Raw genomic sequence first — 16,093 nt, forward strand, 5'->3', positions numbered from 1 at the left:
AAATAATTGTAGTATAAGTCTTGCAGTGCTCAAATGAATTGACATTTTAACAAATAATATGGAATCTTTTTCTTCAATCTTGAAACGCAAAGAATCATTAGTTTTCCCTTTTGAAGAATATCATAATTACACGAAGCAATACAAGTGAAAAATAAATCTATTTATACCTACACAAACACACACATACAAATACATTACATACAACAAATACATTTACCTTGTCAACTTTTGATAAACTTAAATAAATAAGTGTTCATTATGTATACACATTGCATCAAATTTCAGGCAGAAAGAAAAGGTGTGTCACAAACTGTGGTCGGCCTTATTTTTGGAGTCTTTAGATTTTTGATTTTTATGTCATCCTCAATATTTGGAAATTTTGTAAGTAGAACATAGTACTCTCTTGTATAAATTCAGCTGTAGCTTTAATACAGTTATTATTCTAATGATGATAAGCATGGCAAATTCTTGCTGTTTCGTTTAAAATGTTACATATAGAAACATAAAAATGTTTAAAATTATGTATAAACATTACACACACAGTTTCCTTAGCAATGATGTTATACTTATCAGATTATAGTAATCTTGTACTGATTTTGGACGGATATGTTATTTTATATTTGTTAGATGTCTTTATATGAAAACGAGGCTGAAAATGACAACGCTGTGGATGCTGACAATTTTGAAAACGAAATGGATTCTCCCCAGTCATCAGAGTCTAGAAATGATATGGCTCATTACGAAGGCTCCAATGAAACCCTCGGTTACAACTTGCTCTCTGATATACAACGTAAATACTTAGTACTACTTTAAAACTATTCCAAAATTGCATTGTATAATCATGAACTTTAGTACTTTTGTTTAATACAATATGCTGGGATTTGTAAAGCCACGGAAAATGCAGAAAATGCATATTTTTTAAGGAAGGGTCCTGATACCTTATTTGTTGAGTGTTCCTGCTAAAAAAAAAAACAATGTGTGAAATTTTGGGTGTATATTTACAGCTTACCTCTCTTGAAGATGTTCCAAGTTGATCGTTCCGTGTTGTTTAATTTAACTGAATGCATTTTAAACTTCTTTTTGCAGTTAAAACTTTACAGGAGAAAGAAATTGAAAAATTACAACGAGAGCTAAACATTAAAAATGGTACGTTTCAAATTAAAGAAGATTTATATTAATGAAATAACATTAAAGAAACTCTGTAACATGTAACTGTCTGACCTGCATATCATTAAGCATTCCTTGCAAATATACGTATGTATTAATTTAATATGTATTTTATCATTATATACCGACAGAAAATCTGGTTACTTTACAAGAACAGATGAAACGTCGGGATGAAATTATAAATGAGAAAAATTGTAAGTATGATAACTTGAAAATACAAATTTATACTTATATATATCAACAAAAAGAAGAAAAAAACTCCTAATGGCGTCGAGTAATTATTTGTACTTTCAGAGATTAAAATGGTAAGAACGTTTATTAGATCTTGCGCTGAATATTTTTAACTGAATGCCGATGTTACAACTTGATTCAAAAAGTTATTATTAGTTTTAAGTTCCTTTACTGAACTGCGTGGATTGAACTGCTAGGTATTATCATAGTCTGAATTTTACAAATATGTTGAAAGAAAAAAAATGAAATAGTAGAAACATATTGAAAAGGACAGAAGGCAGATTTTCTCAGTTTTATTGTTAATAAGTGATAAGTTGTGAATATCTGAAAGATAAATATTCTATATATAGTACCAATTTTATTTATTTTCATGTAGAATATTCCTCGTCGATACGAAATTTTTGTAAGGAAAGTTCATTTTAAAGTAATAATCCATGAATGAATTTTTTTAATTTTTTTTTACATTCAGCCGAAAACGCAGATTTATTGCACAGATGTGTTGTTTCGGAAACGTCTGCAGGTAAAGTATGATATATGCTTATAAAATAAAATCCCTCTTATTTATCTTATAACTCTACATTTAATTCTACTGATTTTTATCATAAAAGCAAAACAGTATAAAAGGTATGTTAACGTAAGTAAAAGTAAGTCGAGTCCTTTTTGTTATTGATTAAAAACTGGAAACCAATAATAACATAAATGAAGTCGATTCATCTTTATTATACAATAAGGTTTCAAAAGTCGGTGCATGCATCACCGATGTTATGCATTTTAGATAACACTTTTCAATGACGTTTTTGCATCAGCATCAAAATCAAATTAACATATTTTTCATAAATGTGGAAATAAAAGATAGATTTACAGAAACAATAGTACATACTTTATATAATAGTTAAAATATTTGTAATTTATATTTTATGCAACATTTTGTATATTTTAATACTCTCACCATGGCCCAAGGAAAGAGACTTGCATTACGTTGAATTAAAAATCACGTTACATGACAAATTATGAGGGATCCCAAGTATACAATGTGAATATTTTTCATTCCAGAAGCGGCTGATGATTTAAGAGAACAGTGTGAAGACAAAAATCATCAAATTGAAACACTGGAAGGTATTTTGCATGTTAAATTAGCAATATAAATAAACGAATAAAAAGTATAAGGAAATTACAAATGTTCGAAAGATGCATATGGTTTCATAATCCTTTGTTAAATTATTCTTTTAAAAGTATTCCTCATATCGAGAAAGTTATTCAAATCATATCAAGGATTTTTCTTTACATGTATATTGTTGTTAAAATTGTTTATCTTAGATTGATGGTTATATACACAAATAATTACGCTACACAATAATAAAGGTTATTTTTAGGAACTTATTTTTTAAGGAAGGGTCCTGATACCTTATTTGTTGAGTGTTCCTGCTAAAAAAAAAACAATGTGTGAAATTTTGGGTGTATAGTTACAGCTTACCTCTCTTGAAGATGTTCCAAGTTGATCGTTCCGTGTTGTTTAATTTAACTGAATGCATTTTAAACTTCTTTTTGCAGTTAAAACTTTACAGGAGAAAGAAATTGAAAAATTACAACGAGAGCTAAACATTAAAAATGGTACGTTTCAAATTAAAGAAGATTTATATTAATGAAATAACATTAAAGAAACTCTGTAACATGTAACTGTCTGACCTGCATATCATTAAGCATTCCTTGCAAATATACGTATGTATTAATTTAATATGTATTTTATCATTATATACCGACAGAAAATCTGGTTACTTTACAAGAACAGATGAAACGTCGGGATGAAATTATAAATGAGAAAAATTGTAAGTATGATAACTTGAAAATACAAATTTATACTTATATATATCAACAAAAAGAAGAAAAAAACTCCTAATGGCGTCGAGTAATTATTTGTACTTTCAGAGATTAAAATGGTAAGAACGTTTATTAGATCTTGCGCTGAATATTTTTAACTGAATGCCGATGTTACAACTTGATTCAAAAAGTTATTATTAGTTTTAAGTTCCTTTACTGAACTGCGTGGATTGAACTGCTAGGTATTATCATAGTCTGAATTTTACAAATATGTTGAAAGAAAAAAAATGAAATAGTAGAAACATATTGAAAAGGACAGAAGGCAGATTTTCTCAGTTTTATTGTTAATAAGTGATAAGTTGTGAATATCTGAAAGATAAATATTCTATATATAGTACCAATTTTATTTATTTTCATGTAGAATATTCCTCGTCGATACGAAATTTTTGTAAGGAAAGTTCATTTTAAAGTAATAATCCATGAATGAATTTTTTTAATTTTTTTTTTACATTCAGCCGAAAACGCAGATTTATTGCACAGATGTGTTGTTTCGGAAACGTCTGCAGGTAAAGTATGATATATGCTTATAAAATAAAATCCCTCTTATTTATCTTATAACTCTACATTTAATTCTACTGATTTTTATCATAAAAGCAAAACAGTATAAAAGGTATGTTAACGTAAGTAAAAGTAAGTCGAGTCCTTTTTGTTATTGATTAAAAACTGGAAACCAATAATAACATAAATGAAGTCGATTCATCTTTATTATACAATAAGGTTTCAAAAGTCGGTGCATGCATCACCGATGTTATGCATTTTAGATAACACTTTTCAATGACGTTTTTGCATCAGCATCAAAATCAAATTAACATATTTTTCATAAATGTGGAAATAAAAGATAGATTTACAGAAACAATAGTACATACTTTATATAATAGTTAAAATATTTGTAATTTATATTTTATGCAACATTTTGTATATTTTAATACTCTCACCATGGCCCAAGGAAAGAGACTTGCATTACGTTGAATTAAAAATCACGTTACATGACAAATTATGAGGGATCCCAAGTATACAATGTGAATATTTTTCATTCTAGAAGCGGCTGATGATTTAAGAGAACAGTGTGAAGACAAAAATCATCAAATTGAAACACTGGAAGGTATTTTGCATGTTAAATTAGCAATATAAATAAACGAATAAAAAGTATAAGGAAATTACAAATGTTCGAAAGATGCATATGGTTTCATAATCCTTTGTTAAATTATTCTTTTAAAAGTATTCCTCATATCGAGAAAGTTATTCAAATCATATCAAGGATTTTTCTTTACATGTATATTGTTGTTAAAATTGTTTATCTTAGATTGATGGTTATATACACAAATAATTACGCTACACAATAATAAAGGTTATTTTTAGGAACTTATTTTTTAAGGAAGGGTCCTGATACCTTATTTGTTGAGTGTTCCTGCTAAAAAAAAAACAATGTGTGAAATTTTGGGTGTATAGTTACAGCTTACCTCTCTTGAAGATGTTCCAAGTTGATCGTTCCGTGTTGTTTAATTTAACTGAATACATTTTAAACTTCTTTTTGCAGTTAAAACTTTACAGGAGAAAGAAATTGAAAAATTACAACAAGAGCTAAACATTAAAAATGGTACGTTTCAAATTAAAGAAGATTTATATTAATGAAATAACATTAAAGAAACTCTGTAACATGTAACTGTCTGACCTGCATATCATTAAGCATTCCTTGCAAATATACGTATGTATTAATTTAATATGTATTTTATCATTATATACCGACAGAAAATCTGGTTACTTTACAAGAACAGATGAAACGTCGGGATGAAATTATATATGAGAAAAATTGTAAGTATGATAACTTGAAAATACAAAGTTATACTTATATATATCAACAAAAAGAAGAAAAAAACTCCTAATGGCGTCGAGTAATTATTTGTACTTTCAGAGATTAAAATGGAAAGAACGTTTATTAGATCTTGCGCTAAATATTTTTAACTGAATGCCGATGTTACAACTTGATTCAAAAAGTTATTATTAGTTTTAAGTTCCTTTACTGAACTGCGTGGATTGAACTGCTAGGTATTATCATAGTCTGAATTTTACAAATATGTTGAAAGAAAAGAAATGAAATAGTAGAAACATATTGAAAAGGACAGAAGGCAGATTTCTCAGTTTTATTGTTAATAAGTGATAAGTTGTGAATATCTGAAAGATAAATATTCTAAATATAGTACCAATTTTATTTATTTTCATGTAGAATATTCCTCGTCGATACGAAATTTTTGTAAGGAAAGTTCATTTTAAAGTAATAATCCATGAATGAATTTTTTTAATTTTTTTTTTACATTCAGCCGAAAACGCAGATTTATTGCACAGATGTGTTGCTTCGGAAACGTCTGCAGGTAAAGTATGATATATGCTTATAAAATAAAATCCCTCTTATTTATCTTATAACTCTACATTCTTATAACTCTACATTTAATTCTACTGATTTTTATCATAAAAGCAAAACAGTATAAAAGGTATGTTAACGTAAGTAAAAGTAGTCGAGTCCTTTTTGTTATTGATTAATAACTGGAAACCAATAATAACATAAATGAAGTCGATTCATCTTTATTATATAATAAGGTTTCAAAAGTCGGTGCATGCATCACCGATGTTATGCATTTTAGATAACACTTTTCAATGACGTTTTTGCATCAGCATCAAAATTAAATTAGCATATTTTTAATAAATGTGGAAATAAAAGATAGATTTACAGAAACAATAGTACATACTTTATATAATAGTTAAAATATTTGTAATTTATATTTTATGCAACATTTTGTATATTTTAATACTCTCACCATGGCCCAAGGAAAGAGACTTGCATTACGTTGAATTAAAAAACTCGTTACATGACAAATTATGAGGGATCCCAAGTATACAATGTAAATATTTTTCATTCTAGAAGCGGCTGATGATTTAAGAGAACAGTGTGAAGACAAAAATCATCAAATTGAAACACTGGAAGGTATTTTGCATGTTAAATTACCAATATTAATAAACGATTAAAAAGTATAAGGAAATTACAAATGTTCGAAAGATGCATATGGTTTCATAATCCTTTGTTAAATTATTCTTTTAAAAGTATTCCTCATATCGAGAAAGTTATTCAAATCATATCGAGGATTTTTCTTTACATGTAAATTGTTGTTAAAATTGTTTATCTTAGATTGATGGTTATATACACAAATAATTACGCTACACAATAATAAAGGTTATTTTTAGGAACTTCTGTTTTAATAAATGTGGAAATAAAAGATAGATTTACAGAAACAATAGTACATACTTTATATAATAGTTAAAATATTTGTAATTTATATTTTATGCAACATTTTGTATATTTTAATACTCTCACCATGGCCCAAGGAAAGAGACTTGCATTACGTTGAATTAAAAATCACGTTACATGACAAATTATGAGGGATCCCAAGTATACAATGTAAATATTTTTCTTTCTAGAAGCGGCTGATGATTTAAGAGAACAGTGTGAAGACAAAAATCATCAAATTGAAACACTGGAAGGTATTTTGCATGTTAAATTACCAATATTAATAAACGATTAAAAAGTATAAGGAAATTACAAATGTTCGAAAGATGCATATGGTTTCATAATCCTTTGTTAAATTATTCTTTTAAAAGTATTCCTCATATCGAGAAAGTTATTCAAATCATATCAAGGATTTTTCTTTACATGTATATTGTTGTTAAAATTGTTTATCTTAGATTGATGTTTATATACACTAATAATTACGTTACACAATAATAAAGCTTATTTTTAAGAACTTCTGTTTAAATGTGAGCATAGCTAATTAGCTTTTACTTATGAAATACATTTATGTAGGTGATTTAGCTTCTATGCGAAATGAAAACGAAAGTTTAAAAAGGCATCTAGAAGAAATTGGTAAGTAGTTGTGGAAAATGTAACATCCAGTATATAGAAAATTAATCCTATTTTTGTCATTTATTTCTATGATTGAAATATTTAAAAAATATTTGTAAATATTTATTTATACAATAAAAGGAAGTTTTTATCAGCTTTCTTCAAAACACTTATTGATATGATACTTCTTTTACATATCGTCATTGGACAGGATCTTCAGAATATTACTAAACATTACTCCAATTTACGACAGGGTTTTCATGACATCAGCATGTACACTTTTTTCCTTTGACTGAATTTATACATTGATTGGACATGTATATAGCATATAAACATACCTAACGCCATATTTTAACAATGTTAAAATGGTATTCATATATAACATTAAAGTTTGCTGTTAAAATGTAAAATGAAAAATGATTCTCATATACTGTTGATATAAGTTGGTCACATATATTGCTTTCATTTACAAACCACATTATTTTGTAGAAAACGTAGCTGCAGATCATCAGAGGCTAATTGATGAAAATAAAAGTCTTAATGGTATCCGTTTTTATAAACTAAAATCAATTTGAACATATAATGTCATTGATTATTATCATTATCAAATATTGAAACAACTCTTAATAGAGTTTCAAAAGAATTGTAAACATGATATTTTATGTATGCTTGAATATTTGTGTTTCAGTTGTGTTTCAAGCTCTATTTCCCTTCCAAAACCAAAGAAAAAACATTTTGTGGTCATTTTTGTATATAAACAACTTTACACGTGCTGCTTTTTGATTATATAAGGGGTATAACTTTTATTTAAGTGTTCACTGGCTTAATATTTTATTTCGTCTCATATAGATTGTAATGATGCTGAAATATTTTTGGTGCATCGATAAGCGGATAACATTTGTTTTTATTTAAAAGGTCAAATTAAAAAGGCAATTGAAGAAAAAGAAGAATTAGGAGCAAAACTTGCAAGCCGAAATGGTAAGCTGTGTAAATTTCTCAGAGAGAGAGAGAGAGAGAGAGAGAGAGAGAGAGAGAGAGAGAGAGAGTGTGTGTGATTAAATGAGAGAGAGAGAGAATAATATAAGAGAGAGAATAAGAGAAAGTAAATAAGAGAGAGACATTTATGTTATTATGTTGAACATAAAAAAGTATCGTTTTAGTATAAACAGTTTTATTTATTAATCACATGGGCCTACCCTCTGTTTTATACTTTATGATTTAACATTCACCCTACATTATAAATTTAATTTCAAATGTGTTTTTGATAATTCGAATTTAAAAAAAAAACATAATCAAGTAATTTTATGCAATATAGGAGCATTTCGAAATCCTTGTTGATAACCATCATTGATATGGCTTACGTATACATACATGTACTCCCTTACCAAAGTAAAATCATTGCTGCAACAATGCCGCAAAATTGCGGCAATATTGCAGCAACACATTTTTGTTACCAGAAACCAGATTTTGAGACTAGTGAAATGTTGCCGCTAGCTGCAACAACTTCTGGTAACATTTTGGCAATACTGCCGGAGTGTTGCCGCTAGCGGCAATAACTTCTGGCAACATTCTGGCAATACTATTAGAGTTATTTTTGTAAAACATTATATTAACATGCACCTAGAATATTGCCACTAGCTGCAACGACTTCTGGTAATATTCTGGCTACACTCAGTATCATACTGCCAGAAATAATTTTCTGGTACCATCTACATGTATTTAATCATTTAAATCATGAACTAATATACATAATATATATAATTCGATCTTGCAATACTGCTAGGCATCATATTTGATTTCTGCTATAATTATTATTTAAGGAGAAGCCGAGCAGTGGAAGCCGGGGGGTTAAAAAATTGTCAATTATTTAGATATGATTTCAGTTATAACACCTCAAAATTTGCCAGAAGTTTACCACAAACTTTTCTTTTTCCTCTGATTTATTATGCTTACCGAGCTTGCAAAAGCTTTAGCAGAATTTAGACTTATAAAATTTTACACATTCAGCACAAGTCTAAAACTGTCAATTTTAATTGGATGAATTTTGCTTTTTTATACATATTTTCCCAAAAAAATAATAATAAGTCGAAAAAATTAAATCTAATAAATATTTTATGATTAAAGTCTTATTCTAAGAAAGTCTCAATTAAAAAAAGCCAGTGATATACCCTTCAATGGCATATAACTGTTATGCATGGTTATGATGTTTCACTATAAAAGACTGTTTGAATCACCACCACCCCCACCCCCAACTCATGTTTTACGTGAATACCGACCTGTCTGTTCTTTTGTAACGGTATATTCTTTTTTATTAAGTTAAAATATCAGTCTACTGAGATTTGAGTATCTAAACTGCTCGATGCATATTGAATCACAGGGGCTCATCACGAAGTTTTTCAACCTTTTATATATACCACCTCTATACTATAAAATACACAAGGGAGGAATCAAAACTTGTGTATTTTATAGTATAAAGGTGGTATATATAAAAGGTTGAAAAACTTCGTGACGAGCCCCTGTGGTTGAATTAAGAATTTTCGTATGCTGTTTCTTTCCACATTTAATTTCGTTTCAATGTTAAGTTACGCGCACTGATTGGTCGATCAAATCGCTAGCCGCCAATTTTTACATTCGAAGCTGCCATGTTGTCTGCCATCGAGCCTCATGCAATCATAGTGATCACTGGAGATGGTGAAATGAATGAAATACGGGAATTATCTGTAAACAAGGTTTAAAAATACACGGTCAATGGAGTGTTTATCTGTAAAAAAGAAAATTCAACGGCTGAACTGAGGACGAATCTGAGTGAACGAATCCAGTGTTGACATCCCCTGCACCATCTGCATGAGCACGTTTTTGAAAAAGTAAGTTTAGCAATAAAAATATATTCATTGAATGGCAGTTTAAACATGTTTGTTATAAGAATATAAACCAAAAGACTGCAATGTACCATTATACCAATGGGTTTAACACTGTTTAAGAACCATGCGCGGATCTAGAATTTTATTCCCGGGGGGGGGGATCGACGGTTATTTGAGTTTGCCAGGGGAAGGGGGTCCGAGGCATATTTTTGGTAATTTTATAATGTAATTTTAAAAAAAGAATTGAAGGGGGAGGGGGTCTGGACCCCCTCTGACCCCCCTTGAAACTGCTTAAAATCTGAAAACAATTGCCAATGTGCTTATATGAAATCCATTTTTCTTCCCAGTAGGTCTACCCTGGGTTACACAGACCTGAAGAAAACCATGAAAAAAACTGTCACCTTACTGATTAAATGAATGGTGGAACTGGCAACCAAAAAATAATGATGACGTAATTTGTTTAAGATTATGGAGAGGAACATATACACAACAGTGCTGAATTCCAATGTGGATATTGTTGTGATATTCTGATAGCTGTTTTTGTGATTGTTTATGTGTGAAATCAGAATGCCCACGAGGCTGTCAAAAAAGGACATTAGGAATGCCTAGGACGATTGCCTTGATCAGTCGTAATACAGCAAGTGGTTGTACAGGACTTGTGAATTATAGGTTTGAGCTTTGCTTACGGTAAACAGTGAACTTTTGTCCATATCCGTCTGTGCGCGTTGTGTCAATCCGTCTGTGCGCGTTGTGTCAATCAAACTACAATACATGTTATTCTGCAGCAATAAATTGTCACTGAATGGCCGAGTACTTTTAGTCAAGTTTCATCATGATTTGTTCTTCATATTTGTGTTTATTGTATTCATGTGTTAAATGTAAAGATTATTAATTTTAACTGGTGTCCTTTATAAGCATGTTGAAATTCCAGTTTCAGGTCTCTAACATTATACATTATATTTTTGATTCAATACTTACGTAGTATTTTGTGCATGTTACATTGAATAATATAATATTTTTACTTTTGTAATATTGTGTTATCACTAACTATTTTTTATTTTTTATTATTGAAAGTCCAAATTTAATGTAATGCGAAATGTTGGTCTTGTTGTAACCTTTTTGCATCTTTAAAAAAATAAAACTGTAATGGCAATTAAAGATTTTTTTTTTCATTTTGGTTGTAGATTAATATAGTATACATGACTGCTTTACTGTTTACATTTATTATTTATAAATATTGCATATATTGTACCATTGATGCCAGAGCACAGAAAATGCATTGAACCAATATTTTTGCAATGTCATTTTTCTTATGCAAATGTATTGCCAGAAAGGTGTTGCAGCAACAATGTGTTGCAGCAAAATTTTTGCGGCAACATCTTTCTGGCAATATTGCCGCAATCTCATTTGCATACGAAAAACGCTACTGCAGCAACATTGCCGCAATGTATTGCCAGAAAGGTGTTGTAGCAACAATATGTTTCAGCAAAATTTTGCGGCAAGATCGTTCTGGCAATATTGCCGCAATCTCATTTGCATACGAAAAACGCTACTGCAGCAACATTACCGCAATGTATTGCCAGAAAGGTGTTGTCGCAACAATATGTTGCAGCAAAACTTTTGCGGCAACATCTCTCTGGCAATATTGCCGCAATCTCATTTGCATACGAAAAACGCTACTGCAGCAACATTGCCGCAATGTATTGCCAGAATGTTGCTGCAGTATTGCTGCAATAATGCCAGAATGTGTTGCCAGAAGATCAATATTTTGGTAAGGGCTGTATACAAGGAAATAGTCGCCCTTTCTTTCGCCCATTTCGCCATTGTTGTCAACAGGCGAATGTAAGACGGGGCGAAATACGATGTCTTAAACTATCTCTTTTAAAACACACCTATGTCTGGGCGAATTCAAGACGGGGCGAAAACTGTTTGCAAGAGTAGAAAATAACCCTGTATACAGTATTTACTGAAAAACAATCATGAATCACTTGTTGGACGTGTTACGTGGTTAATGTTTTTATATCTATCTATTGAACTAGAGAACAATTCTGATCTTTTCTCTAATTACCTGGAGATTAAGAAAAAGGAAGAAGAGTTGGCAGGTTAGATTTTATTGTTGTTTTTACAAATATCCTTTTTTTAAACTATTTTGATCCAGTTCTTTCGAAGTGAATTTTTAAACAGTCTACATTAATGTGCTAAGTTTCAAATTATTTTATCTATATTTCTAAAGCTGAGCTAAAGGAAATGCAAGAAAATTATCAATACGAAAAACGACGTTCAGAGGAATTGTCAGGTACGATAAATTATACTTTTTTCTTAAGATTTGTTCGAAGATTTTTTGATACATGTACGTTTCGATTATTTTTAATTTATTTAATTTTAATTATGTTTTATTTTTCTCCAGGTCAATTAAGTTTGAGAAACAAGGAAGTAATAACTACCGAAAATAAGTACAAACAAGAGATAGAAGAACTTAAAGCTAAATATAAAACTGAGAAGGGTAAATTTTTACATTTTTTCGGTCATGTTTCAATTACATTTTTTTTTTCAATTTATCTTAATAATGCAAGTGATCTTCGTTCAATCGAAAGAAAATGTAGGTAAATGTACCAAAGAGAACTTACAAGACACAAAATATAAAAGATGTTTAAAAACAAAATCATTAAATACAGCTAGTATGGATAATTACATGCATATCATTTTCACATAGATGCATGTACATACATGTATAACTATTCAAGCACAAACACATATGGTGATTCTTTTTTTTTTACATGTTGGTCCCTTATCTAACATGTGAATGATGATTTCGTTGTAAAAGTATCTTTGGTATAGAAACATTTTTATAAATCTACAGATCAAGCCGAAAAGGAGAAGGAATTACTGAAACAACGCGTCACAAAACTCACTGAAGGCAGTCAACAACTTCAAGCTGAAAATAAGCGAATAAAGGGTAAGCGATCTCTCTCTCTCTCTCTCTCTCTCTCTCTCTCTCTCTCTCTCCGATTATTCTGAACAGTAGTCTTGTCTTTTTCAGACGATTTACAGTTAAAGTCAATGGAATGTGGAAACTTGAAATCTGAACGGTTGAGAATCACAGGTTAGTTTTTTTTTTAATTTTATTTATCTCATAGAAGTGGAATTTCCTACCTTTGGTCAGCATGTTCTATGATCATGGTGATTTTCTACACCAATTAATGATATAACGATACAAAAAAAAAATTTGAATAGTTACATCATTTGCTAATAAATAAATTTTGAATAGTTACATCATTTGTTATTGCTGTTTAATGTATAAACGAGGAATTGTTTGACCCAATTTCAGCAAATACAATTTATTATGGTTTGTAAGTTTTCATTTTATTATGAAAAAAATATATAGTGTGAGCCAGCTTTCGTTTGAGGAAAGCAAATGACAAATTGAATGAAATGAAATATGATATTCACCTATTGCACTCCCCCCCCCCAAAAAAAAAAAAAAAAAAAAAACACTGTATACATTTAAATTGAATATGTCTACAAAATTAAATACACTTGGTACGATATATACAGATATTTTAGGTCAGGTATATTTACAACAAGCCAATAAACAGCAATTTATAGTGGGAACGCTCGATTGGATGTTTGCATCTTTATTAATAAAAGTGTCCTTTGCACGCAGTTAATTACCCTTAATTTTTAACATCATTAAGTAAAATAAACGAAGTAAAATAAATGAAGTAAAAAACGTGTCTTTATATATATATATATATATATATATATATATATATATATATATATATATATATATATATATATATATATAAGAATTTATTGTTTCAATGAAATTATTATACTTTTTCGATAGAAAGGGTATTCTGAAAGTCATAAAGATTTTTAAGAATAAACAAAAAACTTTTTTCATAGTATCCAGGTACCATAATATAAATCACTCTTTCATGTATTGAAAATGATGTCATTTGAATTAATAATTTTAGGAGAGCTAAACGCTGCCAAAAAGGAAATTGCAGAGCTCAGTAATGAAAGAGATAAACTTGGAGGTCTGTAACTCTATCTATCTATCTATCTATCTATCTATCTATCTATCTATCTATCTATCTATCTATCTATCTATCTATCTATCTCTCTATCTATCTATCTATCTATCTATCTACATTTTCTATCTATCTATCTATCTATCTATCTATCTATCTATCTATCTATCTATCGTAATAATAAACTATGTTCTTTACGTTATCTAACTATACATTTCGGGTTTTTTAGCTTACATTACCACTGTAAATGATGAAGTAAGGCAACTGAGAGCAGCTCTTGAATTGAAAGAAGCAGAGAAAAATGCTGCCAATGGTAACTTTGTAGTATAAAGTTAATTTTAAATTTACTTGAAGTTTGTAAATACAAACCTTTTCGATGGTTAGTTGTATGTTTTAAATTTAAACCCGTTCTGGCAAAAGGCTAAATGCGTACTAGTATCTCAAGAGTAATTGGACATTTGAAATGTAAAAAAAAAATCAGTTGTTGGTTTTCAACCTCGCCCCCCCCCCCAATCTAAACATAAACAGGAAACAACTTAATTAAAGAGCTTGCTTTGCTTATACCATGGCCACCTGTAGATTGACGGGTTCAAATTGGGATAAACAATTGTTTATGGCAATCATTAATTCAGTTATAGAACAAAAATCAGAGTTATACTGAATAAAGTGGATAAAATTTCGATGTTGAACATATTTACCGCTGCATTTGGTACTTGATAACATGCAAGGATTTATGTAATGTAAGGATAAGTGTAGATTCATATAGAAGACAAGGCCCCAAGATCATGAAGCAGTCTTAGACTTTAGTCAAATTTTATACACAGTGACTGTCTTACTGTCTTGCGATTGACAACATCGAAAAAATAAAATTCTATTTGAAAGTGTCGCTATATTATGTTGATAGTTACGAAGTTTAAGTGTAATTTTATGTCATATCATAATTTTATAAAAGTTTGCAATTTAGACTTCAGTCTAAAAATGCTTCATGGTCCTGAGGCCACGTGTGTCATAAAGCAAATTTTGTTCGAAAATATGATAATAAACCCTAACACAAAACTTGGTATGCATTCCGTTTTAATTCATGATCAACATTAACAAAAGTAAAATCTTGATATGAAAACATTAAAGAGTATTTTATAATAATTTAATTCTGGTTGTAACGGGGCATTTGATTGGATAGAAAATTTAGTTAAATTTGTATAACCTGGATTGCACGTCACAAGACGTGTCACAATGCACCAACGTCAAAAACGTACTAATCCGCTTGACGTTACGTTTGAATTTTTAACAGATCAATATCATTTTTGAAAGTAAAACGAACTCAATTTGTACAGCAAATTACCGAAAATTAAAGTATAAGAAATGAACTCAATATCTACCCAAGTATCATCTGGGTTGGAGTAATTTACGCTTTTTTAAAATCCGCTTCGCGAATTATAAAGCGTAAATTGTCCCAACCCAGGTTATACTCGTATAACTTGGGTAGATATTGAGTTCGTTTCTTAAGTGAATGACGGCCAAAGTATATATATATATATATATATATATATATATATATATATATATATATATATATATATATATATATATATATATATATATATTTTCCCAGTGTTTTTGTCTGTGATAACACTACGTATCGATTTTGTACTATATAACCCATAACTTTAAATTGGGGCGCCAGCGGGGTTTGCTTATTTATATTTAAATATTAAATCGTACAATAGCTAAAGATTATATAAATATAAGTAATAACGAATCTTTCTTTGAATATTATGAGGTTATAATTTCGGTCTTTATTGGATTTGATCACGCCCCGACCGAAATTATCACTTCATAATACTCAAAGAATGATTCCTTATATATATATATATATATATATATATATATATATATATATATATATATATATATATATATATATATATATATATATATATATATATATATAACACAATTACTTTGCATTTACAGTTTTCATTCTTCAGTGTTTACCATGACACTTTTGCAATTTATGTGCAAAAGTA

At 29.3% G+C, this 16,093-nt stretch overlaps 1 protein-coding gene and 1 long non-coding RNA gene across 3 annotated transcripts in view; one reads left to right on the plus strand and one right to left on the minus strand.

The window, feature by feature from the left end:
- Positions 1-16,093, plus strand: part of LOC128176206 (uncharacterized protein PF3D7_1120600-like) — a 176,721-nt gene that overhangs the window by 91,627 nt on the left and 69,001 nt on the right. Inside the window, exons 33-51 of one of the 2 annotated variants that reach the window (XM_052842359.1) lie at positions 2,452-2,514; positions 2,950-3,009; positions 3,162-3,224; positions 3,732-3,782; positions 4,316-4,378; positions 4,814-4,873; positions 5,026-5,088; positions 5,595-5,645; positions 6,194-6,256; positions 6,748-6,810; positions 7,130-7,189; positions 7,658-7,711; positions 8,084-8,146; positions 12,069-12,131; positions 12,263-12,325; positions 12,437-12,532; positions 12,890-12,985; positions 13,070-13,132; positions 14,010-14,072. In XM_052842359.1, the coding sequence (XP_052698319.1) occupies positions 2,452-2,514; positions 2,950-3,009; positions 3,162-3,224; positions 3,732-3,782; positions 4,316-4,378; positions 4,814-4,873; positions 5,026-5,088; positions 5,595-5,645; positions 6,194-6,256; positions 6,748-6,810; positions 7,130-7,189; positions 7,658-7,711; positions 8,084-8,146; positions 12,069-12,131; positions 12,263-12,325; positions 12,437-12,532; positions 12,890-12,985; positions 13,070-13,132; positions 14,010-14,072 (1,221 nt within the window). The remainder of the gene's footprint in view (positions 1-2,451; positions 2,515-2,949; positions 3,010-3,161; positions 3,225-3,731; positions 3,783-4,315; positions 4,379-4,813; positions 4,874-5,025; positions 5,089-5,594; positions 5,646-6,193; positions 6,257-6,747; positions 6,811-7,129; positions 7,190-7,657; positions 7,712-8,083; positions 8,147-12,068; positions 12,132-12,262; positions 12,326-12,436; positions 12,533-12,889; positions 12,986-13,069; positions 13,133-14,009; positions 14,073-16,093) is intronic. The other variant, XM_052842361.1, reaches the window with a different exon arrangement.
- Positions 1-16,093, minus strand: part of LOC128176209 (uncharacterized) — a 42,954-nt gene that overhangs the window by 9,123 nt on the left and 17,738 nt on the right. The gene's annotated exons all lie outside the window — the stretch shown is intronic.

The sequence above is a fragment of the Crassostrea angulata genome, chromosome 3 (assembly GCF_025612915.1).
Source record: "Crassostrea angulata isolate pt1a10 chromosome 3, ASM2561291v2, whole genome shotgun sequence".
In the NCBI taxonomy this organism is placed as follows: Eukaryota; Metazoa; Mollusca; class Bivalvia; order Ostreida; family Ostreidae; genus Magallana; species Magallana angulata.